The following is a 27,478-nucleotide window of genomic DNA, read 5'->3' as shown; positions in this document are numbered from 1 at the left end:
CACAACTTGAAATGCAAATAGAAATTGTACATCTCTAAAAAATATGCACAAGTTTTGCAAACAACAAAGTTATATGGTGCTATTTACCTAAAAATGCAGCCAAGGCCTCAGGCGTTTTTTATATAACCATCCTTTCGCTTCCGCTTATCCTTTTCAGGGTCGCGGGGGGCGCTGGAGCCTATCCCAGCTGTCATAGGGCGAAAGGCGGGGTACACCCTGGACAGGTCGCCAGTCTGTCGCAGGGCTAACACATAGGGACAGAAAACCATTCACACTCACATTCACATTCACACCTAGTGGCAATTTGGATTATCCAATTAACCTATCCCCACAAGCTGCATGTCTTTGGACGGTGGGAGGAAGCCGGAGTACCCGGAGAGAACCCACGCAAACACGTGGAGAACATGCAAACTCCACACAGAAAGACCCCGGCCTGATGGTGCAATTGAACTCAGGACCTTCTTGCTGTGCGGCAACAGCGCTAACCACCGTGCCACCGTGCTGCCATTGTATATAACCATTTAAATCTATTTACAGAACAATCAGGTGTTCTGCATCAAATAAGAAGGCGCACAAATTATTTGTGCCAGTCCAAAAAATGTAGTTTGTGTTCAGTATAAGACAGATGAGAACACCACAGGCCTAAACCCTGCAGGTCTGACAGCAGGAGGTGCATGAGTCCAGTTTTCCATGTGGGAACAGCGTTTACACTGGAATCTGCCTTTGACGACTCTTTTAGAGCAAATATGAAATTCAGCAGTCTAACTGACACACAATACAAGACAATAACTACACAACACACTAACTACAGCCTCCAAACATGCTAAACGTCACTAATGTCTCACATATGAAAACTTGTAACTTGTAACGTTTTACTCAACACTGTTCACAGCAGCACTTACCCTTATGGTGTTTTTATGTAAGGTAAAGCTCTTATAATGTGTGTAGAAAAGCCATACCAGAAAAATCTTTAAAACAAAACTAAAGACAACAACAAACAAACAAACACGATAAAGGTTTGGTGACTTTGTTCCAAAGCATGGTGTTAGATTTGATTGTTTTTTCTTGTTCTCCTACAGATTTCAATTTACGATTGGCACTTAATAGGAACATTTATTAACATATATCCATATATTATAATAGCACATGTCTCTGAAATGAGACAGCTTAAAAATGGAAACATTTCTTATGGAGGGAGGAATCCAAACTTGAACATTTTTGGTTTGTAATGTTTAGAGAATAGCCCCTTTTCCAGGTCAACACGGCGCGGTTCGCCACAGTTTTCAGGGTTTTCCATTAGGTCATAGTACCTGCTCATTCGGGGTTCCAAGCGATTCAAGCAGGTACTAAAATGTGATGTCGTCAGACTGCATGCCACCGATTGGCTGGTAAGTAGCGTGAGTGTGTCTTATTCGCAAAAATTAAAAATGCCATTTTTGAAACCTGGCAACATGACTACAAAAAAACAACGCCGTGGTCCCGGAATCTAAAGAAAAGCCACACACTGAGCAGCAGGTATATTCTTGCCTCGATGTCCACCTTTTTTTGTAGCGTTTGTGTTGCATATTAATTGTGTCACAGGGCGCTCGGACGGGCTGCTATTATAATAACCACGCAGGTTAGGTTGTACTGGATTTTAATGTAAAACCAGTCAATCTGAGGCGATCAGTGGTTAGTCAATCCGAGGTAAGTACTAATGGAAAAAGGGGCTTATGTATGGAAGAGGTCAGGAGGGAGGTACAACAGTACAACTTTAGAAACATTTTTACAACATGGTGGATGTGCCATGGTGTCATGGTTTTGTACTGCGTTGCAAAAAGTGGTGCTGGTGCTTTCATACCCTCCACAACATTCGAACCATTACATTGTTGCGATAGACAAAAACAGCCAAAACTATGAAAGCTATAGTGTGTACAGTTATTTTCTGTTGTTTTAACATAAAAAGATACAATTATCCATTACTCGTTTCTTTTTTTGTAAGAAATATGACCGAAAACACAATTAGCTAGCAGCTAATTCCTGCTGCCACAGTTGCATTCTGTTTCTGACAATATTTCAGGCAGTATGTGAAGAACACATTTGAACAGACAATGATATCATTTACAAAATGATATCATTATCTGTTCAAAGGTGAAGAACACTTTTGAACAATGATCTTTTACAAAATGAAAAAAAGACATGAACCATGAAACATTTTCTGAATATTGTGATCAATTAATGATTATATTTGAATAAAAAACAAACAAAAAAAAAAAAACCACACTTCCCTTTTATTTCTATGGCATCAATAATAGTGGCCTCAACAGGAGAATACAGCACCTTCCCTCTGTTTCCCTCTCTTAATTGCAGAATCAGACAAAAATACAGAATTACTTCAAAGATGATTACAGAAACTGTCATTGATCTGGATAAACATAAATATCCCGGATATGTAATAATTTCCAATTTTTAGAATATGCCTAATAAGGTGAACAACACACATTATTCTCCTTGTTCTCTTAAAGAGACAGAAAGGGTTTTAACAGCTGGTTGTTCAGTTTTTATCATAAACATCTTTTTGGAAAGATCTCTTTCTTCTACAGTATGCTGACCTCACAGGAGCCTGGCTGAAGTATCTGTAGAGTGACAACTAATTTCACAGCTTTTCTAAACCAGGGGTAGAACATAGCATAAATCAAAGGATTTAGACAGGAGTTAAAATAATACAGATAGATCACAATGGATGCAGATGAGCTGTTGAACAACTCGTTTCCAAAAAATGAAACAATGTAATATGGGCAGAAACATAATAGAAACACAAGAACAAGAACACCCAGAGTCCTGGCTGCTTTTAACTCTGATTTCTTTGCTGTTAGAGTCACTGAGAGCTGCAGTGTGACAGCTGTAACATGAGAGCGCATGGCACGGGCCTGAGACACAGCCACCACAAATACTCTCATATACAGAAATACGATGACAGTAACTGGAGCAATAAAAGTTAAAACAATGTCAGTGGTTCCTACAATGTAGTCTATGACAAATACACATTCTCCATAACAGGAAGTATGTCGTTCTCGTTGAAGCAGGTCGTCCTTTATAAATAGTATGTTGTAAAAAACCGAGCAGAGCCAACACAGACAGACGCAGAGTTTCACTCTTCTGTCAGTGATTCTGGTGGGGTAATGCAGAGGGTCACAAATAGCCACATAGCGGTCGACTGATATCAGCACCATAATGCCCACTGAGGCAGAGGTAATGACGAAGCATATATAACTATACAGAGAACATGTGAGTTGACCAAGAAACCAACAAGCTGTGTCTCGTAGGATTTTTGCTGGCATCAACAACAGACCAATGAGAAAGTCTGAGACAGCCAGAGAGAGGAGGAGGATGTTAGTGGGTGTGTGGAGCTGTCTGAAAGAAGAGAGAGAAATATCAAGAAGTCATTATTTCTATACTAAAACAATCTAAACAAATAAAATTATTACAGCTGTCCTATCCGAAAGTGTAGACAGTTGAAAGGGTAGTAGAGGATAGAATCTTTAGAGTTGCACATTATTGTCCGATAATAGTCTACTCATAAGATATAAATTAACTTAAATTTAGTCGTAATTAGTAGTAGAGTTGTAGTAGTAGTAAAGCCACAGCAGAAGTTTAAAAAAGTAAATCTCTGCCTGAAGTGGGAGACTGAGACAATGACGAGAAGGTTAAGAGCCACAGTTAGCAGAGAGACTGAAAACACCACAACGTAAGGGAGCAAAACTTGAGACAGAGATGTTTTAGGCTTCTTGCAGGAGATATTGAAGAGTTGTGGAAAGCAGAGCTCTGCTTCGTCCTGGGTCTCCATCTTCACACACCTGCAGAGAGCTGCAGCTCTGGCATCAATGTGAGCAGAATATAACTGATCCTCACACCTTCTCTAAACTCCTCCCCTCATCATTCTTTCAGCGTCTGTAATGCCCCCTTCAGTGCACACTGAATCCAGGCTGACCACTTGCTGATAGTATTGTATTAATCTGGCAAGTAATTACTGACCACATCTAGCCCAATGTTCTTAGGGTTACATTAGTTTCTGAAAATGCTACATCCTAGTAACATTAGCTAACTAAAACTGCAAACTGCCTTTTTTGTAAATTAATGTGCTTTTCAAAATAAAGCAGCACCAAGCCCTGTTTGCACAGTCTTAGAGCAATGGCTGTAACCTACATCCTTATGATAACAGCAACTGCAACAATAAAGGTTAGAAAATAAAGCTTATTAGTCTCTGCAATGTACCATATGGGAATCACAAATTCTGTATGGCAGGAACCTTCCTGGTTGAATAAGATCATTTGTTACAAATACACTGCTGTAGAAAATACAACAGGTCCATGAATCACAGAAAAGGAGTGATAGGTTTGTAGCTTGAACCTATTCGCTGGAACGTTGAAGACAATATAATTACACAGCAAGCAAGACACGAAGTAGGCAAAGTTCTTCATGTTTCTCGTGCACGGGAGAGAACCGGACAAACACCGTTCCTTCGCTTGACCCCAGTTGCTCTCGTCCGCTCCCCCGTAACACTGCTCTTTTATTGAGGTAACATGAATATGCATAGTATTAACATACGACGTCTACATACAAACAAAGAGTACCTTGCCTGTTTGTGTGTGTGTTTGCAGCCTGCTAAAGATCACACATCCTATCACTACACAATTGATTATACACCTCTAAGCATATATGTTTAAATATTTCTAAACATAAATGACAATCAACAATACAAAACCTAACAAGGAGTTTTACTCTTTCTGAGACTCAAGTGGGATAATGCAAAGGTTCACAAATAGAAACACTCATATTTTAGCACCATGTCTGCTAAAATATGAGTGTCTGCTGCAGAAATTCCCCAGACTTGCCTGCTTAGGTCCCATTCGGAAGCCCTGTGGACAGGCTACTCAGGACCTACATGTGCACATTGACACATTATTGCCAGTAGGGTGTGGACTAGAATTTTGCATAAAAAAGCTACTCTTAACCACTCCTTTAATCACTAGGAGTCACTACATAGTTAATTTGTCCTTAAGGCAGATGACCTTCCTGACATAACTGGAAAGGGATTTATGTTGCCTCTCAAGCTTGAACCAGAGATCTTTTGCTCCACAGCTGCTTCACAGGCCATCGTGGCTCAAGAGTTGGGTGTTCGCCTTATAATCGGAAGGTTGCTGGTTCGAGCCCCGGCTCGGACAGTCTCGGTCGTTGTGTCCTTGGGCAAGACACTTCACCTGTTGCCTAATGGTGGTCAGAGGGCCCGGCGGCAGCCTCGCCTCTGTCAGTGCACCCCAGGGTGGCTGCGGCTACAATGTAGCTTGCCATCACCAGTGTGTGAATGGGTGCATGACTGGATGCGTAAAGCGCTTTGGGGTCCTTAGGGACTAGTAAAGCGCTATACAAATACAGGCCATTTACCATTTAAAATGTAAATCACTAAACTCGGGAGCAACTAGCCTTCAAAAAGTAAAAACAAAAGTTAGTCTCACTTGGACTGTAGCTTTGACTTCTTGAGTTGTTTTGTAGTATATCAGTAAGATCTTTACTAAGCTTTTGAATCATTTGCCTTCTATCAGCCACATATTTCTAAGAAGTTTCATCTTCTCCACAATAGTCATATTTCCCTGTATGGTGTTTCCTTATTATAAACAATGTATACCCTTGATCTCCCATGGTGACTAGGTGTGGGTAAACTGGGGGACTGTTTTGGCAAGGCAGGGCAAACTTACTCCAAGAGTTATGCTTCTCTCACTCTTTGTCAGAGTTCCTGGGTCATTGACACAGTACCCCTTTATTGTGTCTCTGTCCATTATGTTTAGTTCTACTTCCTGTGTGTTATTAGTCAGATTCAGTTCAGCTGTGTACTCACCTGTCTCTTGTCATCATCACTAGCCTGCAGGGGTGGATTTAGAGAAATTTCCTTCAACTAGCATGAAAATCAGATGGGGTGCCAAAATCAGAGACATTTTTTTACACATATGCATTTGTTAAATTCTGTAATATGTATTAAATTTGGTTAAAATACATACAATGCAGTAAGTATGCAAGTGTTTCATATAAACAAAATATGTAAATCAATTTTTTGTCCAGATAATTAAAAATTTCAGTTACATAAAACATGTGAATTTTGATTTTATCTACTGTGTAGCGTATATACTAAATAATTATGTACCCCAATAAGTATAAAATCCAGAAAGCTGCACAACATGAGGTGGTTCATTTAAAAACAAAGTCTAATTTACATTTTACACTCATTTTTTTAAATGAAAAATAATCACATTATTACATTCTTACATTTACACAAAATGTCAGGCATGTAATGTATTCACTTTCATGGATACATTTTTCACTAAAAGTGTGAACCAAATTTTTCATGATTTATTGGGTTTTATTGAACCCTCTGGGGTCCAGGGTATAATTGACCACTTTTAACAACTTGTTTGTTTTACCTTTACATCTTTTTCCCCCTTGCCTTGTTTGGTATCACTATTTTCAGCACAATCTCTCATGTCTGAATTTACAGTTATTTTTTCAGTGATATACTGTATTAATACAATTGATCTAAAATCACACAAAAAAACAAAATCGAGGTCGGCTCTGGTGCTGCCACGTGAACTGATTCGTCTCAACCTGTGGCCATGTGGCCTCCCACCAGAACTATTTCATTTTGGACTCTTCACAATAAACACCGTCCACATCCTCAATAAACCCGCGACTCCTGCGTTTGGGTCCTTTCTTCTCCAGCAACAAGGTTGACACTCCTCTACCTTTCTGGCTTATTCTGTGTTTATATTAGTTTGTTTTTTTCCCCCCACCTTTCTCTCCATTTAGATTACTTAAACAATATGTACACAGATGGAAACATATGGCACATTGTAAATGATACAGTAATTTATTTTAACAACACCACACTGGAAAAAAGTGAAAAATATATAATATTTTTTCTTTATTCATGCTGTAATTAATTTTGTTCCGCTGTATTCTGGTGTGTGTGGTGCCTTCTCCAGTAGAGGCCAGCAATGACGCGTCAGAGATTTTGTTTTCCCAGGAAAAGACTCTCAATCTATTCTGAAAACAACCACATGTCTTGATATAGTATTCTCCCATCATTAAACTTCACCTGCATATCTTTTTTGTGTGTAATTTTCAGATAGAAAATAGGATCTCAATGATGACCAGCATTTGAACTGGAAGCAGCAGAATGATTAGTTAATTGCAAACTTAATTCCCTGAAGCTGTGTAAAAACAAAAAACAAAAAAACACCAAAAAACCCAGAGATGGAATTATTTGCACATCTCATAAACACATATAGTATTTGTAATAGAACAGAAAAAATACAGAATACATTAAATGTGAAATCTGAATTCTGCACTTTAAATACATCTTGTATATTTGATTCAGAATCCACTGCGGTGGTCTCCAGAGGAAACATTAAAAAAAAATAATGCATCATTGTCCAAAACTTGGGGACCTAACTGTAGGTCATTTAACACATGAAATAGTTGATTTATGCAATTGCAACTTTCCTGGATAAAATTTAGGTTAGACCATGCAATAATCTCTCTTACTGTTCTTTAGTACAGTAAAGTAAGTCCTCCTAGTCATCAATATTGAGATGGCTGTAGCTCAGGAGGTTGAGCAGGTCATCGACTAATCAGAAGGTTAGTGGTTTTGTCCTCTGTCTGCTCCTGCTTAAATAGCCTTGGGCAATTTACTGAACTCAGTCGCTCGTGAACACTAATCATCAGATTAGCCTACACTAAAAAAAACAGGTTGCTAAAAAGGGTGCTAAAAGAATAAATGAAACTGAGGATGGCCCAAAGATATCACTGAAAGAAAAGCCACATATTTTAAGATTTGGGATCTTATGTTCTTGTACTCTATAAATTCAAAAACTAACGAGAATTGTTTTAAGTGGTTTCTACTCTTATTTTAGGTTATCCTCTTTACACTTTCTCATGCAAAATATGTGACTTTGACTGTACCATCCAGAGAAAATAAATAACATTTCATTTACTCAAATGCTTCTTATAGAACTATATGTCCCATATACTGAAGTAAAATGACAGACATAAAACTTATATTCACTTTCAGTCCATATTCACATGCCTAATGCAGTCACTGTGTTTCCTTTTTAAGTAAAAGTTTAATTAAATGTTAAAGAATATAGATAAAGTAAAAACATATCAATACAACATACAACATATCAGACTATGCACTTCTAGAAGGTTGGAGAACACTTGACTTAAATTCTTGATTTTCTAAAATTGCTTATGATACCATGTGTACACATTTTGATCAATTCAAAAGCACTCTTTTGGAGAGAGCATTCCAAGTTTCTACTAGATGAGATCCACACAAGGGGAAAAATGTCTGTCATGAAGGGTTGATTTTGCGGGCTATATACCCAATCAAAATGCACTAACTTGTCTCAATGTATGAGATCTGATTAAAATAATTAAAAGCATAACACATGCCTCCACACACTACGATGACTGGTCACCCTAAGTGCAGCATTAAACTTCTACTACGAATGTTTTGTGGAGTCGGATCTTATTATTTCTGCATTTTGCTGACTTCACGTGTACAAGACAGCACTACCTGTACCATAAATGTCAAAAATAAGCAAACAGTTTATTGTTATAAAATGAAGTCAACAAGATTAAGATTTTTTATTACGAGCTGAACCTGAAAACAACTGTTTAAATGTTTTGATCTGTTTACAAAATACTTACCTCACTGGAGCCAGGCTGCAGTATCTGTAGAGTGACAACTAGTTTCACAGCTTTTCTAAACCAGGGGTAGAACATAGCATAGATCAAAGGGTTTAGACATGAGTTTAAACCAAACAGATAGGCCACAAAAGAAGCAGATGAACTATTGATGAATTCTTCTCCTACAAGAGAAACACAGTAATAAGGGCAGAAACACATTAGAAACACAAGAACAAGAACACCCAGAGTCCTGGCTGCTTTTAGTTCAGACTTTTTTGTTAGCGTCATTGGAAGGTGATTTCTGACAGCTGTAGCATGAGAGCGCATAGAGCGGGCCTGAGACACAGCCACCACAAATACTCTCATATACAGAACTATGATGACAGTAACTGGTACAATGAAGGTTAAAATGAGGTCAACAACTCCTGCAATGTATTGAACAACAACGACACATTTTCCATAGCAGGAATTTTGTTTTCTTCTTTGATGCAGGTCATCTCTTACAAGGAAACAGCTGAAGGTGATGGAGCAGAGCCAACAGAGACAAACACAGAGTTGAACTTTTCTGTCAGTGATCCTGATGGGGTAATTCAAAGGGTCACAAATAGCCACATAGCGGTCAGCTGATATCAGCACCATAATGCCCACTGAGGCAGAGGTAACAGTCAAGGACACAAAAATATACATTAAACATGTGGGCTGACCAAGAAACCAACAGGCTGTACTTCGGAGGATTTCTGCAGGTGACAATAGGAGGCCAACAAGAAAGTCTGAGACAGCCAGAGAGAGGAGCAGGATGTTAGTGGGTGTGTGAAGCTGCCTGCAAGGAGACAGAAAAATAACAATTCCTCAAACCTCTATAATGAAACAAGCCAAAGAGCTATTAAGTGTCACACAGCAGCATATTATCAACGTCAAACTGATTCAGAACATAGTATTACTTATAAGACAATGAGTATAGTATGTTTTCTGGTGCCAAAGTAAAAATGATGAAATGTAAATATTCTCAAGTATAAATCTGTACATATGAAGAATCTATTACTAGCTAATTACTAATTACTAGCTCAAATACTTGAAACACTAGAATAGTGTAGCTAGTAAAACAAAAACGTTGTTTCTGCCTGAAGTGGGAGACTGAGATGATGACAAGCAAGTTGAGAGCCACTGTCAGAAAAGAAACTGAGGACAATACAATATGAAGGAAAACAGCTTTGGACCGAGCAATGGCAGGCTTTTTGCAGGACATGTTGAAGAGTTGTGGAAAGCAGAGCTCAGATTTTTCCTGTGTGCCCATCGTCACAGACTAGTGAAGAACTGCAGCTCTGGTCGCAGCATTATGAACAAAAATTAATTTCATAAGTAGCTGATACTCCTCCTCTCAACTCCACCCTTTCTTTCCCCCATTGTTTGTTGGATATTGATGCCTCCTCCCTTCAGACATGAGACCTATAATATTCTTTTTACCCACAGTCCTGCCCCTGTCACTGTTTCTCTGTCCTACCTCTCTATACTTTTAGTTAAGATATACGAGTAACTAATTCTTCTCTTCATTATGAGTCGTGCATTTGGGAAGAGAATCCAAATGTAGGACTCACAAATAATAATAATGGATTGGATTTATGTAGCGCTTTTCTTTTTTTTTTCTTTTTTTTTTTGTCCCGTTTGGATCTATAGCCATCAGAATTGTTGTCTTAAGGCCAAGAAAGATGCCAAGCGGATTTATTTTACCAAGTGGATCATCATGGCCTTGCCATATTGGTCCATTTGATTGACCTTTATTATAATTAGGAATTTATTTTATTTTCAGTTGCTACAAACGGGACAGACATGACTGTGGGATAGGACAGGGGGAAAGAATGAAAGAAAGAGAGGGAGAGAAAGAAAGAAAACCAAAGGGGAGAAGAGACGGTGAGAAGGGGGGGAAGAGAGAAAAAAACAAAAACAAAAACAAAAAACACCTGGGTCACCTGTATGGAGAAAAAAAAAAAACAGAGGGGAAAGCAAACAACAAAGAGCAACATAATAAGAAAAAAAAAGCACCATTACAATAAACTAGCTAGCAGTAGATATCAATAGTTACTAAATAATAAACGATATTGTGCAGTACGCAAGATAGACAGCGCACAGTGTGCTTTGAGGCAGCAGCCAAGAAAGCTGTAGTCCGCGTCTGTGAATACCCATGTGTACACCTGTGTGCATACCTGTGTGGATCAGCATGCTTGCATTCCAAAGGTTTCTCCATGTAACGATCTGCTAGGGAGTGTGGGGAGCCAAAGCCCTGTCCTCTATGGTATCAAGCAGGTATGGAGGAGATCAAAATTCCAGACATCCAGAGTCCCCCAGAACACAAGAGACCAAGGAAGACCCACAGAGGGGCAGCCGCGCCACTGTCCCAGTAAGAGCTAAGGAGAGTCCCAGATGAGGGCTCATTCAGCAGCCGCGGAGCAGAAGTCAGGGGGAGTTGCAGTGACGCGCCCGTGAGCTCCGCCGGCAGCCAGCTGTGCCTGAGTGACCGAGCCCCAGGCCGAGAGGCCGGGGGCACCCCACCTCCGAAGTGGCCCGAGCGAGCCCCAATAAGCGGCCGCCAAGGAGTGAGCCGGTGTGTACCCGGACGCCCACCCCCAGATACAAAGAACCACCAACGCACTGACACCTGAGGGAGTCCGCCACCGGCAGGGGAAGTGGTGGTGGGTGGAGATAGGCCTCCAAACCTTGGAGGGCCCGAGATGTCCCCAGAGAGGTGGCGTCTGATACCCAACCTGACATATAGACACAGACATACAGGCACACACAGACACAAACATCCATTCCCACCCTCATGCTCTCATATGCACTTCACACTCAACCGACGTGGAGACAGACATAAAGAGACGCTGTATACACGATCACACTCCCCAAGTGTACTCTACGAACCGGGTCTAGGTACCCTTGCCCCTGGAGGGGGGAACTGCACCCAGACCCAGGTGGTGTTACCCTTTTCCCTGCGGTGGGGAGAGGCAGACCGCCCCGACTCCGCAGCAGCAGGGAGGCCCCACACCCCAGACCGCAGTCGGACGGCCAACTCCTCCCAGCCCCCCCGCTCCAGCAGGCCGCAGAGAATGGGGGTGGGAGAAGACTCCAAACCTCCCTCCACCCGCTCATTGTAGTGTTGATGCATGTGTGTTCTAAGGTGCATTTAAAACCCAGGAGGGCATGGAGCTACCTGCCAGAGAGCAGCAGGTAAGCGCATAGTCCCTCCTGCTAGCCCTCAATGTCTACGTGTATTTAAAATTGAGAGGTGGGCAACGATGCCAGGGGTGAGGTGTACACCCTGATGGTAACTTGGACTCCGTGTATCGTGCCCACCCCCAAGATCCTATATGTATGTGTAATGAGGGTGTGAGTAATGTGAATGTCTAAGTTGTGGGATAAAATTGAGGCAGAGGCAGCCAGAAGGGGACAGAGGGGGGGGGGGGGTAGCCTCCTCTGCACCCTGGTGACATACCCCTACTCCAAGGCCCTGCATGTGTGGGTGGTTGTGGTGGAGCGGGAAGAGGGAGGCAGCTGGAGATGGGGAGGGAAGGAAGGGAGGGGCAGGTGACCCCTCCCTGGGGCCAGCTCCCCCACTGACCCCAGTAGGCACTCCCATACTCCGCGACCCGCCAGGGAAAGGGGGCTCAGGCCCATCCAGACCGGGGCCCAGCGCAGCAGCGCCCCCCGGCCCCACAGAGCCCGGGACAGTCCACCCAACCCCACCACAGAGAAAACTGCACCCACCCCACCATCCACTCATCTTCCAGACTACATGAGACAATAGACGCCCAGGCTGAGATCTTCCTCCACCTCTCCTGTATCTCCCCCTCCTGCAGAGAGTTCCTGAGGGGAGGAAAGCTCCTGCAAGGTGTGACAATCTCCCCCACCAGTTGAAGAGCCCCACAGGTGGCTCGACACACCGGCGGCACCCTGCGCCAGGGATGGGCCCCCATGCACCCACCCGCCCACAACCCCGGCAACACACAAACCAGGACCCAGGGCCCGGCCAGGGCCCCGGCCCAGAGACGGAGCGCCCCCAGACCCTCACACCCATCCCGGACCCACCCAGGGGCAGACAGGCTACCAGGTCAGTAACCCACGTCCATCAGCACAGACCCTCCCCTAGCCCCGCTGCACGCAGCCACGAGGAAATAGTCAGAAAAGAGCCCCCAACCGGACATGACCGCTACCCCGGGTTGAGCCCCCCAAGGAAGATGCCTCCGGGGAACCCCCCGACGCCCTAAGCCTGTCCCTACCCCCACACCAATCACAACATTGAAGGCGGGACCAAACTATGACCCCCCACCCCCACTAGGTGATGGAGCTGATCAAAGGAGCCCAGAGCAATTGATCTGATGTGGTGGCAGAGGCTGTATCAAAACTAATGTAATCTAATAGATAATTTCTATATTGGTTAGAATTAAGATTGTTTTTATTTTTCCAGTTCATGAGGACAGTTTTCTTGGCTATGCATAGGGCAGTGAAAACCATATGGGCTATATTCTTTTCTGAAGTGACATTATCTAAGCTGCCCAACAAACACACTAAAGGGGAAGTTGGAATGTTACATTTCAGACACTTTGATAAGTCTTCACATATCTCGCGCCAAAACTTCTGCACTGGTGGACAGAACCAAAGAGCGTGAATGTAATTGTCTGGTGTATTGCTTTGACAGTGTGAGCAGTTGTTGGAAGATGTAAAGCCCAAGAGTAAGGAAATGTGCCGCACTTTTGTAATTCAACTTGACTGACGTTAAATTTCTTTTTTATTATGGATTTAATTTGTTGATATTCTAAAAATCTTTTCTTGTTGACCCCATATTGTGCAACTAGTCTGTCAAATGGGATAAATTCTGTTCCCTCTAATATATGTTCTAAGTATTTAATTCCTTTACAACTCCATTCTGGGAAATTAATCATATTATTGTTTTGTAATATGTCAGGGTTATTCCAGATAGGTGTACGTTTGCATGGGATTAGTGAAGACTCCGTTATTTTTAGAAACTCCCACCATGCTGTCAGAGAGAAGCTGATGTTGATACTTTTAAAGCATTCATGTCTTTTGATGTTTGAGCTAATAAATGGTAGGTCTGAAATCTCTAGATCCTTGCATAGTGCCTGTTCAACATCTAGCCAGGGCTCATCTAAGAAGGTATGTTTTGACCATTCTGAGATGAACTGAAGCCTGTTGGCTAAGAAGTATTGGTGAAAATTAGGCAGGTCTAATCCTCCTCTATCCTTGGTTCTTTGTAGCGTTTTTAAGCTGATACGCGGGGGTTTATCTTTCCAAAGGAATTTGGAAATATATGAATCCAGAGATCTGAACCAATCTTGTGATGGTTTGTTAGGGATCATCAAAAATAAGTAATTTATTTTTGGCAAGATCATCATTTTTATAGTGGCGACCCTTCCCATGAGTGATATGGGTAAAGATTTCCATCTAGTCAGATCGCCTTCTACTTTCTTTAGAAGTGGGATGTGGTTTAATTTAGTCAAGTCTGAAAGCTTAGGAGAAACATTAATACCTAAATATTTAATATTTCCGGATTGCAGTGGGGCAGAGGAAGAATTATGGAAGGAGCAGTTAATGGGGAGAACTGTAGATTTTGGCCAGTTAATTGAATAATCTGAAACTCTTGAAAACCAGTTTATTAGAGTAATTACCTCAGAGAGGTTGGTTTGTGTGTTTTGCAGAAAAAGCAACCCATCATCCGCATAGAGACTGATTTTATGTTCTATGTTCTTACATTTTATGCCCTTAATTGTTGTAGTCTGTCTAAATGCTGCTGCTAGAGGTTCGATAAAAATTGCAAAAAGTGAAGGGGAGAGTGGGCATCCCTGTCTGGTGCCCCTCAGGAGACAGAAGCTGGAGGATGTCTGGTCATTTGTTCTGATACGAGCTGTTGGGGAATTGTATAATATTCTTATCCAGTTTATAAAAGAGTTTCCGAAACCAAATTTGTGTAAAGTTGCGAATAAAAATTTCTAGTTAACTCTGTCAAATGCTTTTTCTGCATCTAGAGATAATATTATGGTTTCGATGTTTTTATTGTATGAGTAGTCTATTAAATTAAGTAATCTACGAGTGTTTGTTGAGGAGTGCCGACCTTTTATGAAACCAGTTTGGTCAGGATGAATTAAGAGGGGGGTTATGTAGCGCTTTTCAAGGCACCCAAAGCGCTTTACAATGCCATTATTCATTCACTCTCACATTCACACACTGGTGGAGGCAAGCTACAGTTATAGCCACAGCTGCCCCAAAAATGTTTTATAAATTGGAATGCAAAAATACATAAACAAATAAAACAAAACCCAAAATGGTAAAACAAATTTAAATCATTCAATATAAACAATGAAGATGAGATGTTAGGTAATATCTGACAAGTCATGTCTAACGTGACAATAATCACACAGGAGGATAACAAGACACAGCTGAAACTAATAAAGGTAGCCAGACAAGCCAAGTAAAACTACATATAAGACACAGGAGATATACACAATAACCATCAGCAAGAACCCTAATCCTAACCCATGAGACACAGACTCAAAGTAAAACAGGAAACATAACACAGAGACACAGACCTGACAAGGAGATACAGCTGACAGAAACCAGAAGACTAAGAACTCTTAGGCTACATTCACACTGCAGGCGAAAGCGCATCAAATCCGATTTTTTTGACCCTATGTGACCCATATCTGATCATGGTATGACAGTGTGAACAGCACAAATCCGATATTTTCGAATCCGATCTGGGTCACTTTTGTATGTGGTACTGATACATATCCGATGTTTTAGAAAGCGACTGCTGTTTGAACGGTCATGTCGCATTAAATCCGTCACTTTTACGTCACTGACACAAGACAGACGCCAATTATCAGCGCCGGAGAAGACATCGCGAACGCTTCCTGGCCATCCAGCGTAGATGTCAGTGAAACTGTTGGGAAGACAACGTTGGAGAAACGTGAACATTTTATTTATACTGTATAATCTGCAGATTCTGACAGAAATCTGCAACTATCCTTTGAAGCACCGCTCCTCTCTAAAACAGCAATAAGGATAATCATTAGGTTATTTACATTATTATGTAAATAACAAAATAACTTAAAGCAAAAATTGGGAAACGTAAAGTCCAAAGTCTTTATATTAAGGGCCATCAGTCAAATACTGTTTGCTCTGGGTCTGAACAGAGCGTGTTGTGTGTGACATCTTCTTTTGCGCATGCAGGCCGCTTTGAGCGTTCACACTAGAGAGCGTTTGCTGTTGCATTTTATTTGTAGTGTGAACAAGCAGACAAAAAAATCGGATTTTATCAAAAAATCGGAATTGAGCATTAACACCTGCAGTATGAACGTAGCCTTACACTGAATCCAAAAGACTAGAAATGATAAATACTGACAAAATCAAAGTTCAATAATAATGCAGCACTCAAAACACTGAGTCAATGACCCTGGTACACTAACAGCTTAAGAGAGGAGAAAAATGTGGATTTCTGCATCAGCCTGAAAGAAGACATAAATATGTAATAAAATATAATTAAAACAAAAATTAGAGATGGCACGATACCACTTTTTAATGTCCGATATCGATATCATAAATTTGGATATCTGCCGATACCGATATGAATACGATATAGCGTATTTTGTAATCAATAAAACTTTTTTTTTATAAATATCTTGCTGCATTTTGTATAAGTTCATACGCAAGTTTTGGAAAAACAAGAGACTGAAGCTATTCTGTTATACCTGTATGCAAAAATTCCACTCCGCCCAAAACATTTTATAGTTCAGCAACACTGATCAATCAAATAAACTTAAACCTACACCATCCTCCCTATTCTGGCATTTTAAAGAGTACTTACCTACCTAACTAGCAGGGTCCCAGTGAAAATATTAGGGAACCACCCCCCGCCCTTAATGGATGTAATCAACTTTCATTTAATGCAAGTGTAAAACAAATGCACAGAAATCAATTATTTTTCTACAATAATTTAATAGATTCCACATCTTTCTTCAACAGAATTGCAGACTTCCTTTCCTTCCCAAAGGAAAAAGTACTATAGCTTAGGGCTGCACGATTTTGCATAAAATGAGAATCACGATTTCTTTGGCTTAGAATTGAGATCACGATTCTCTTTTCCAGTATAAGTATTTAATTAACTTCATTTAACTTTAATTAACTTTATTTCACTCACTATGTAACTGTATTACAATCATTCACTGCAAGGTTTTAAAGGTACCGTATTTTCACGACCATAAGGCGCACTTAAAAGTCTTAGATTTTCTTCAAAAAGTGCGGCGCGCCTTATAGCGCAGTGCGCCCTGTGTGTTGTAAGGAAGACGTAGTAGAGAACACCATGAGAACGTTAAAGGGTGAAGTGTGGGCGTTGATCGTATATACCGGGACAATCGCACATACCTGTATAAAAGAACAGGTATGTGCATTATGCAGGACATCGTTGTTTTAACAACCCTGAAAATGGCAAAGAGACACGCTTACGAAGCACAGTTTAAACTGAAGGCCATCAGCTACGCGGAGGAACATGGAAATCGAGCAGCGGCGAGAGAATTTAAGATTAATGAATCGATGGTTTGCAAGTGGAGGAAGCTGGAAAACAAGCTCCGGCAGGTCAAGAAAACGCAGCTGAGTTTCCGCGGACATAAGGCGAGGTGGCTCGAGTTGGAGGAAAGACTCGAGCGGTGGATCATCGAGCAAAGAGCGAGCGGGAGAAGCAGTTTCGACGGTCACCATTCGGCTAAAAGCAGTTTCACTTTCACTTTTTATGAAACGGTGCCATTTTTCCATCCAGACCAGGACTACGATAGCGCAGCAACTTCCAGCGGATTATAAGGAAAAGCTGGCCGTCTTCCGCTCCTACTGCAGCAAACACATCGGTGACAAAAACATCCAGCCCAGCCACATCACTAACATGGACGAGGTCCCGCTCACTTTTGACATCCCGGTGAGTCACACTGTGGAGAAGAAGGGGACCAGCACGGTAGCGATACGCACAACGGGGTATGAAAAGTCTTCTTTTACTGTTGTGCTTGGCTGCCATGCTAATGGACAGAAACTGCCGCCTATGGTGATTTTTAAGCGAAAGACTTTGCCTAAAGAGAAGTTTCCAGCAGGAATCATCATTAAGGCAAATGAAAAGGGCTGGATGGATGAGGAAATGATGAAAGAGTGGCTGAGGGAGGTGTATGTAAGGAGACCAGGTGGTTTTTTCCACGCATCACCATCGCTGTTGATCTGTGACTCTATGCGTGCCCATCTCACAGCCGATGTGAAAAAACTAGTGAAACAAATGCACTGTGAGCTTGCTGTCATTCCGGGAGGCCTGACAAAGGAACTCCAACCGCTGGACATCGGTGTGAACCGCCCGTTCAAAGTAAGGCTGCGAGCGGCCTGGGAGCGATGGATGACCGGTGGAGACCACAGTTTCACCAAGAGTGGAAGGCAGCGCCAGGCGAGTTACGCCACAATTTGCCAATGGATTGTAGATGCTTGGGCTAACATGTCTGCTGGCACTGTTGTTCGAGCTTTCGCAAAAGCCGGCATCGTTTCCGAGGAGCCGCACGGCACGGAAAGTGACTCTGACAGTGAAGAAAGTGAACCTGGCATGTTTGATGGAGATTTAGCGCAGCTGTTCAATTCAGACACAGAGGATGAGGACTTCGATGGGTTTGATTGATGATAAAAATGTGAGTACCAAACTCAGTTTTGCTCCTGCTTTATTTTTAAATATGCACACTTGTATGCTTGTGTGTTGTTGATGATGACGATTACCGGCAATAGAAATGTGAGTAAGGTACCGAACTCAGGTTTGCTCCCGCTTTATTTTTAAATACGCATATGGTACTTGTATGCGCCCTATGATCCAGTGCGCCTTATGTGTGTGTTAAATACAGTAAGGGCACACATAACTGAGACTGCGCCTTTTAGCACAGTGCGCCTTATGGTCGTGAAAATACGGTACAATAAATAAACCAGAAAAATATATTTTTGTTTTAGCAGCCACCTTTATTGTTCAGAGGAAACAGTATGGTACAATATAAAAACTGGAATCACCATGTATGACACCTGTAAATCAAATGCTTTACAACAGAAAAGCTCTTTGGCATGAATTACATGAGGTCCGTCTCTTTTACACAGAACTTGAAAATCATTGAAATGCTCATTGAGACACGCTGTTTGCAGTGCAAAACAATAACCTCTCATCCTTCACAACAACATGGTAGAACTTGGCATTTCACAATGGACTTTTATACAAACAACTAAATCTGCACAATAAATATTTCCATGGTGTTTTGCCCATCTAACATTTAACACCTTGGTGTTGATTGGTAGCTGAAGAGTCTCTGCCATCTCACAGCCCCAGTCCAACCCATTTCAAGAAAGCATGTTACCTGATCCAGTGGTCAGTCTCTTGGGGTCAAATGTCTGCCAACTGAAAGCAATAGGACTTTGATGTTTTGTTGCCAATGTTTTAATTACATTTTTGAAACTTTTCAATTTTTTTTCTTTTTAAGAAGCTGTATTTTGCTTCATTGCGTATGCACCAGCTATGCAAAAGTGGTCCTGTTTTAAGTATACATGTAGGATAATGCATCATGAAATGATGCTTGGTAGCAGCTTCTTGTGTGGAAATAAACCTTTGAATAACCTGTGGTGTTTGGCGATCAGGTGTTTCAAGAAAATAGTGATACCTTTTGATAACACTGCTGAAAATACAATATTCACTATTTGAAACAACAGCAGTAGCAAATACCAGTGCTGATCGTTTGGACAAACTAAGTCTCCAAAGATGAGTAGTGGATGCCGATGTAAACACCAGGACTGGATGGCATTTAACTCAAAGTCATTTGAGTCCTCTTCCAACTTCACTGTAGGTGGTTTGTTGTTTTGTTCCATTTAACCATAGTTAAAGCTCTTAATTCTCATGTCCACTTCCTTTGATGTTGTATACTGATCTATTGCATGTAACATAATCAGTTTCATTTCATATTGTGCAACTCCCTCCAAGATATTGTGCATAATATCAACAGAGAAATTTTCACATGTATTGAAGTACTGCATTGAGTTTAGAATCCAAGACTGTTTAACACCCATCACATAAGGCAGTCTGGGATTTGCCTCCAGTTTTTGGCAATGATCAGTATGAAGGGCTTGAGTTTGCATGATTATCTTGGGTCAAGGCTGGACTGGGAGAAAAAAATCGGCCCACCAGGATAAAGATTTGAAAATGTGACGTCATTCAGGGGTAAAACCGCAAAGGATTCTGGGAACTTGTGGCAAAAGGTACTAGCACACGCAGGCTTTCAATTGAACTCAGTTACACAGCGATAAAAAGAAACACAAAAAATGGCAAGAAGCTGTTGTATTATTAACTGCAACAGCCGGTCGCATGACAGCCACAGGAAGCCGACGGGTAAAGAGATCGTTTTTTTTTCAATCGGATTACTTCGTTGAAGAGAAATTTTTTAAGCCATGTTTCCGAAGTAAGAGCCGACGGATGGTCTGGATATACCAAATATAACGTCCCAGAACACTCCAGCTCACATGTTAGTCTGCTCCAAGCATTCCACAAAGGTCAGAGTTTTGTAGTAGTTAATGCGTCATTTTTCTTAACATAATTGGTGATACAGGTTACAAGCAAGTCTGGCGCTGAACAGAAATTGTCGCGCTATGCTCCTTTGTTTATTGTGCATAAATAGTGAATTGTCCTGACACAATATTGCGTTTTGCTTCTGTTATTACCATGGTACATTGACAAAAAAATATACTTTTATTCACAGGATAAAACAGTTGTTTTGTATCACCAATTGTCCAGTGCGATTACAACATACAATATTATTGTCACTGCTACATTTCTGTAATGCTACCAGAAATTATTTCCACTACTAATTAATTACCGTTGAGCTCAAAGGTCCTATTAATAAACGGTTAACAAATGTGTATTTATGACGAAGATTTGTGAGACTGGTAAACTTACCTTTGTTCGTACGATGGTCTTTCGTTCTACACGGTGCATTTCAAGGTCCTGTACCCATCCGTCGGTAAACTGTACCTGGGCTTGTTGCAGTGACCTGAAGTTACTAAACTTCATGAGTGTATGTACTCACTCCAAGAACCGTATAATTATAAATCTGAGCGTGGTGAAAGTTGGGCAGCACGCTAACGTCTTTTGTCCACTCTGTGTGCTCGTAAGAGTCTGACCCTTTCACTCCTTTGATTTTTTCCTCGTATCTTTTCTTTGTCTTTTCGTCGAGTCTGTCTTTGTACGGACTAGTGATGGGATTTCCGGCTCTTTTTAGAGATCCGGCTCTTTCGGTTCGGCTCACTAAAAAGAGCCGGCTCTTTCGGCTCCGAACCGGCTCTTCAGGTTGTTTTGTTGCTTTAATTAATTTATTATTAACAATATTATAAAATTATGCACAAAAGGAATTACTAACGTAAAAAAAGTGGTTTTATCTATATATGTTTATATATAAATATATGCGGTGGTCCCTAGAGACAAAACACGTACAAACTCCAAGACACATTTCTAGCATGAACTGAACTTCCAAAGCAGAGCTACTAGATCACTTGAATGACACAATTGAAAGCATGTGTGTATTCTTTGTGTATTTATACACAAGCACTCATATATATTCAAATAATTTTAAAAAAAATATTCATTTACCTGTTACTACCACACAGCAAATCCAGTCATTGGTACTTGCTGGCTTTGTGTAGTCACTCGGTAACAAAAGTTCAACACTGCCCCTAGCATCCTGGAGCACTTCTGTTGTCTTTTGTACGTGTTTTGAGTTTTTATGTGCTTTGAGTTTTTACGTGTTTTGGAGTTTGTACGTGTTTTTGAGTTTGTACAGGCTTCAGAGTTCGTACGTGATTTGAAGTTTGTATGTGCTTTGTCTCTTGGGGCCACCATAAATATACTTTTATTTATTCACTCCACATAAAATGTAATAAATAAATCATAATACAAAAATCAACTATTCACATTTCAACTTTTAACTAAATTTTCAGCTTTTTCCTTTTACAAATTTAAAGTGAAACAACACAAAACACTGCAAACCATAACACATATGAAAACAAAAAGAAACATGCACATTCTCTGTCATATGGACCTGCATGAATAAACTTTCTGAATCCTTTATCATCTGCAACCGAAAATAGTTGTGGATGATTACTATACCTTTCTAAAGTGATGTTGTTGTCCCTGGCTCTCTTTCCCCCTCTGGATCTGTTCCTGTGCTACTGAGTGTAATTACCGCCCCTCCCCCCTCTGCCCAGCGTAAAGCACAAGGCTCGCTTGCTGAGTGAAGCAGAAAAAAAGTGCGAGAGAGAGAGAGAGGGTGAGAGAAAAAAAAAAAACCACGTGACGGCTCGCGATAAGGAGCCGGCTCGTGTCGTTCACGTCAAAGACCCGGCTCTAAGAGCCATTTCGTTCGCGAACGACCCATCACTAGTACGGACCGGCATTGTTCTCCTTTTGTTTTGTACGTTCCTTTTTTGTGCAGCAAAGAAAAAACAAGAAGGTATTGGAACCGGAGAATGAACGTTTTGCGGTGCTGCAAATGCTTGCATTTGATGCGCTACTTCGATTGTTTTGCCACGAGTTCCCGGCATGCAATGCGCGAAAATCACGTGATTGCTAAACAAGGGGTAGGGTGCATCCGGCCTCCTCGGCTGTAATTGGTCCAGCCCAGAGTCGATCATGACCAATTGGCCAATCCAACACCTTTCATTATATATACCCTTCCTAAAAAAAAAAAAAGAAAAAAAAATCGCCCATAAAAACAAAAAGTCGCCAGCGGCCCACCGGGCAAATGCCCGGTATGCCCGATGGCCAGTCCAGCTGTGTCTTGGGTGAATCCTCTGTAAACACTTTCTGAAAGTCCTCTTTCTCAGCAAGACAAAAGTGGCAACAATATCTAGCACTAAATGACTCTAGAAAACCAAACAGACAGTGAAGACCAAGGTTGTCAGTAGTAACTTGGACAATAGTTCCATGTACTGGGTCATTATGCAGGGCAATCGTAATTCCATCCCCTCCAGGATTTTCATATCCTTCACAATTGGATCAAGTATCTTAGATCCAACGAGCTGGCCCCAGTGCAACGAGCTGGCCCCAGTGTTTTCTGGCATTTTCAACTCCTCACTGCAGACATGTCATGTGCCTGCCTGCTTCAAGTCCTCTACCATAATCCCTGTCCCCAAGAAACCTAGGATCACTGGACTAAATGACTACAGACCCGTGGCTCTGACATCTGTGGTCATGAAGTCATTTGAGCGCCTGGTTCTCTCCTATCTCAAGACCCTCACGGCCCCCCTCCTGGATCCCCTGCAGTTTGCATACAGAGCCAACAGGTCTGTAGATGACGCAATCAACATGGCCCTACACTTCATCCTGCAGCATCTGGACTCCCCAGGAACCTACGCCAGGATCCTGTTTGTGGACTTCAGCTCTGCCTTCAACACCGTCCTTCCAGACCATCTCCAAGGCAAGCTTTCCCAGATGAATGTGCCTGATCCCATCTGCCGGTGGATCACTGACTTCCTGACGGACAGGAAGCAGCATGTGAGGCTGGGAAAGAATGTCTCGGACTCCCGGACCATCAGCACCGGCTCCCCTCAGGGCTGTGTTCTTTCTCCTCTGCTCTTCTCCCTGTATATCAACTGCTGCACCTCCACCCACCAGTCTGTCAAGCTAATCAAGTTTGCAGATGACACCACCGTTATTGGACTCATCTCGGACGGGGATGAGTCTGCCTACAGGAGGGAGGTTGAACGTCTGGTGTCCTGGTGCAGCCACAACAACCTGGTGCTGAATGCCCAGAAGACAGTGGAGATTATTGTGGACTTCAGGAAGCACACAGCTCCACTCCCCCCATCATCCTGTCTGACACCCCCATCACCTCTGTGGACTCATTCCGCTTCCTGGGTACCACCATCACCCAGGACCTGAAGTGGGAGCCCACCATCACTTCCGTCATTAAGAAAGCCCAGCAGAGAATGTACTTCCTGAGGCAGCTGAAGAAATTCAACCTGCCAACACGGACGATGATGCAATTCTACACTGCAATCATCGAGTCCATCCTCACCTCCTCCATCACCGTGTGGTACGCTGGAGCCACTATCAGAGACAAACAGAGACTGCAGCGTGTTGTGCGCTCTGCTGAGAAGGTGATTGGCTGCAGACTCCCATCTCTGCAGGACCTATACACCTCCAGGACACTGGGGCGTGCAGCTCGGATCTCAGCTGACCCTTCGCACCCTGGACACAGACTGTTTGACCTGCTCCCCTCAGGCAGGAGGCTCCGGTCCATTCGCACCAGAACCTCTCGCCATAAGAACAGTTTCTTCCCCTCTGCTGTTGGACACATGAACAATAACCGTATGACTGTTCCCACCACTAACACATGACCCTACGCTGTGTTCACTGCATCATTCCATGTTTGGCACTGATCACCACCTGCACTCATGTATATGTCATGTATATATCTATCTACTTAGCACTTTTAATTCTTATTTTTATATTTTTATGACAGTATGTTTGCACTGAAGCACCACAGCAATTTCCTAACGTTGTAAACCTGCTCAACATTTGGCAATAAAACCCTTTCTGATTCTGATTCTGAGAAGCCATATGTTTGGGATGTTGAACTTCTTGGCAACTGTGAACATAATAAAATTGCATTATATATTTGAAATAAACACCAGAACAAGGCAAAGAAAGTGAAATTAAATAAATTGAGCAAAATAAACCTAAACGGTTGGTATAGCAGACTGCGTGTTTCACACTATGAAATACACAGGAAATGTTGACGTTTTTTACTCAACGCATGATCTGTAGGTCAGCTGGCCCTCAAAATTCATGTACTTCTGTTGTTCTCTGCACTTCACCTGCACAGCTTGCATCCTTCATGATATGAAAGGGATATTTTTAAATAATTAGATTTACTACAAATACTTACAAAATTGAACAAAACACAGGCACACACAAAACACATAGGGCTTAAGAAACATCTAAAACTGCACACTTGTGCAGGCTGCAACCATGTATGCTTTTCAATTCGAGTAAAACACACGTGCTTGCTAAACTAACAGCAGTACACATACAAGATTCACTCCATTAAACACACATGCTCCTAACCAAAGATCATGCGAAAACAGTCGTGTATGTGACTCAATTCAGAGTAAACCACACGTGCTTTCAAACTGAACTGGTGAAACATCCACAAACGTCAATCCTCGATAAAACACACATATTACTAACAGAACATCAGGTAAAAAAAGTCCATTTTCATGACTCAGTTTGGAGTAAAACACATGTGCTCACCGACCTTTTTTGGATAAAACATTGGTGCACTGGATTTGCTAAAAACACACTACTCTGGTCAATTATACTACCCAAAGCAGCTATTGAGCAATGCTAAACTTAGTTTAGTGATATATACCTTAATGCTGTCTGTGAGTAGTCTAATGACATTACTTTAGCAGAAGCTAATGTAAGCATCAACCTTGCCAATTATGCAACTTTTCAATTGTTTTTTTTAAAGAAGCTGTATTTTGCTTCATTGTGTATGCACCAGCTATGCAAAAGTGGTCCTGTTTTAAGTATACATGTAGGATAATGCATCATGAAATGATGCTTGGTAGCAGCTTCTTGTGTGGAAATAAACCTTTGAATAACCTGTGGTGTTTGGCGATCAGGTGTTTCAAGAAAATAGTGATACCTTTTGATAACACTGCTGAAAATACAATATTCACTATTTGAAACAACAGCAGTAGCAAATACCAAGCTGTAATGTTACTTACAGACCTTTCAGATAAACAGAAATTCCCCATTTTATTCTAAATTCTAAATCTGTAACCTAAAATGGAAACATAGTAATACGGGCAAAAACACAATATGTCCTGGCTCTTATAATGCCGATTTTTGTTGTTGTTAGAGTCACTGAGATCTGCAGTGAGACAGCTGTAACCTGAGAGCCCATGGCATGGGCCCTAGATAGCAACTCTTGCAATGAAGTCAACACAAAATATACATTCTCCTGCTAACTATTACCATTTCTAGTACCCCCAAAACCCGATGACGGTGCTAAATATTTAGTGCACTGAACACAGAAGAATAATAAAGACACAGAATAGGACATACCATTTAAGAATTGAGTAGGTATGATAAACAGAAGTCTAAATAACAGAAATAGAAGTTCTAATCTAAAGTAATGTGCATCACTGAAGAAGGCAAAATGGCTTGATAAAAAAGATTCAGATGGCCAAGCGGGGGAGGCAGCTAATGTTTAATGGGTTGGGAGCCCAGAAATTTGAGCAGGAATTGATTATTTAGGATGCCTAAAAAAAACTTACACAAGGTTCACAAATTGATTATCCTGCCCATGTCATGCAATTCCACACACAGTATGATGAGGCCTTTATTCAAATGTGTGATAATATTGGACCCTGCCAACCAGTACTGTCATCATATCCAAAGAATGAAGAGGGATGATAATTTTAAAAGAAATGGTATTAGAATAATCCATGGCTAGAGTATTCTCCAAGTGCTGATGATATGTTTTGTTTCAGCTGCCATCTTTTCTTAAATTACAAAAAGTACACAAGTCACAAAACCCGGGAAACGGGTTAAATCGGTGGAGAAGGGCTTTAGAAAAGATTAAAGAGCATAGTGCCTCAGATTCTCACATGTGTGGTATGGTAAGGTGGAACTCATTAAAAAACAACAACCTTGAAGGCAGCTTTTAAAGTAGCTGACCAAGTGTCACAAGCTGCAAAAGACAAAGAGAGAGAGAGAAACAGAGAAATGTTGTCTTGTTTCATAGCCATCACTCTCTACCTTGCAAGACAGGGTACGCCTTTCAGGGGACATGATGAGCCAAAAATCGAGTTGAATTGTTCAGTAAGTATGACAGTGTGATTAAATTTCATGCCATAAAAGAGAGACAGGGACCTGGAAAAAGACCTCTCACTCCTCTCAAACAGAAGCCAAAACAGCATAATCAAAGCTTTGGCCACATCAGTAAGATGTGGCCAAAGCCACGCATACTTATAGTTATAGAATATTCACAGCATACTTCATACCGTGTACATTATAACATACCATAATAGACCCATTTCTGTAATATACTTTCATATCTATACTATTGCTAATATATATTGTAATATATCTATATCACTAAAGCACTTCTGGATGGATGCAAACTGCATTTCGTTGCCCTGTACCTGTGCATGTGCAATGAGAATAAAGTTGAATTCTATTCTATTCTATGTGTCATCCAAGAGTGTGAAATCTTTTCTATGTTGATGGATGAAACCACAGATGTATCGCAGACCGAGCAGGTTTCCTTTGTTGTCAGACGTGCACAACATGGAAAGTAGTAACCGCTTCCTTTAGGTAATTTGGAGTCAACAACTGGAAATTGCAAGAACTGCAAACATGAGCTGGTGCTTTACTTAAGTTAAGAATACAAAAAAAAAAAAATCCAAAGGCCTTATATGTCCACTGTCAGGCAAATTGCCTTAATCTGGTTTTGGTAGAGAGTCAAACGTGTTTTGTCAGCTTTTTCAACGTAATTGAAAAGCTTTTCACTTTTGTGGCCAACTCATCTAAACAACACTGTATTTAAAATGCAGGAGAAGTTGTACCATGAGCAGCACCCACTGGAGCTGTTAGATACTAGGTGGACTGCAGAGAAACTTTCCTCAACACAATGAGGAAGAT

The 27,478-nt window shown here is 41.4% G+C and overlaps 2 protein-coding genes across 2 annotated transcripts; both read right to left on the bottom strand.

Moving 5' to 3' along the window:
• Positions 1-2,576: 2,576 nt before the first annotated feature.
• Positions 2,577-3,826, bottom strand: LOC146650692 (trace amine-associated receptor 13c-like). Its single transcript, XM_085384233.1, has 2 exons — positions 3,654-3,826; positions 2,577-3,393 (listed from the first exon to the last, which is right to left on the bottom strand). Exons 1-2 carry the CDS (start codon positions 3,824-3,826, stop codon positions 2,577-2,579), a joined length of 990 nt encoding a protein of 329 aa, XP_085240359.1.
• A 4,901-nt stretch (positions 3,827-8,727) lies between these two features.
• LOC146650691 (trace amine-associated receptor 13c-like) lies at positions 8,728-10,015 on the bottom strand. The gene is made up of 2 exons (XM_085384306.1): positions 9,843-10,015; positions 8,728-9,541 (listed from the first exon to the last, which is right to left on the bottom strand). Exons 1-2 carry the CDS (start codon positions 10,013-10,015, stop codon positions 8,728-8,730), a joined length of 987 nt encoding a protein of 328 aa, XP_085240432.1.
• Positions 10,016-27,478: the final 17,463 nt, after the last annotated feature.

The sequence above is a fragment of the Rhamphochromis longiceps genome, linkage group LG16 (genome assembly GCF_057381845.1).
Source record: "Rhamphochromis longiceps isolate RC_006_pf linkage group LG16, R_longiceps_female_GT1.1, whole genome shotgun sequence".
Lineage (NCBI taxonomy): Eukaryota > Metazoa > Chordata > Actinopteri > Cichliformes > Cichlidae > Rhamphochromis > Rhamphochromis longiceps.
This window is presented reverse-complemented; position numbering and strand designations above follow the sequence as displayed.

What these genes read in the sequence shown, in the direction of transcription:
- LOC146650692 (XM_085384233.1), bottom strand. Translation starts at nt 3,826, where the DNA reads ATGGAGACCCAGGACGAAGCAGAGCTCTGCTTTCCACAACTCTTCAAT. An exon ending in GTCTCAGTCTCCCACTTCAG is followed by an intron (nt 3,394 to 3,653) that starts GCAGAGATTTAC and finishes CTCTTCTTTCAG; the next exon opens with ACAGCTCCACACACCCACTA.
- LOC146650691 (XM_085384306.1), bottom strand. Translation starts at nt 10,015, where the DNA reads ATGGGCACACAGGAAAAATCTGAGCTCTGCTTTCCACAACTCTTCAAC. An exon ending in ATCTCAGTCTCCCACTTCAG is followed by an intron (nt 9,542 to 9,842) that starts GCAGAAACAACG and finishes GTCTCCTTGCAG; the next exon opens with GCAGCTTCACACACCCACTA.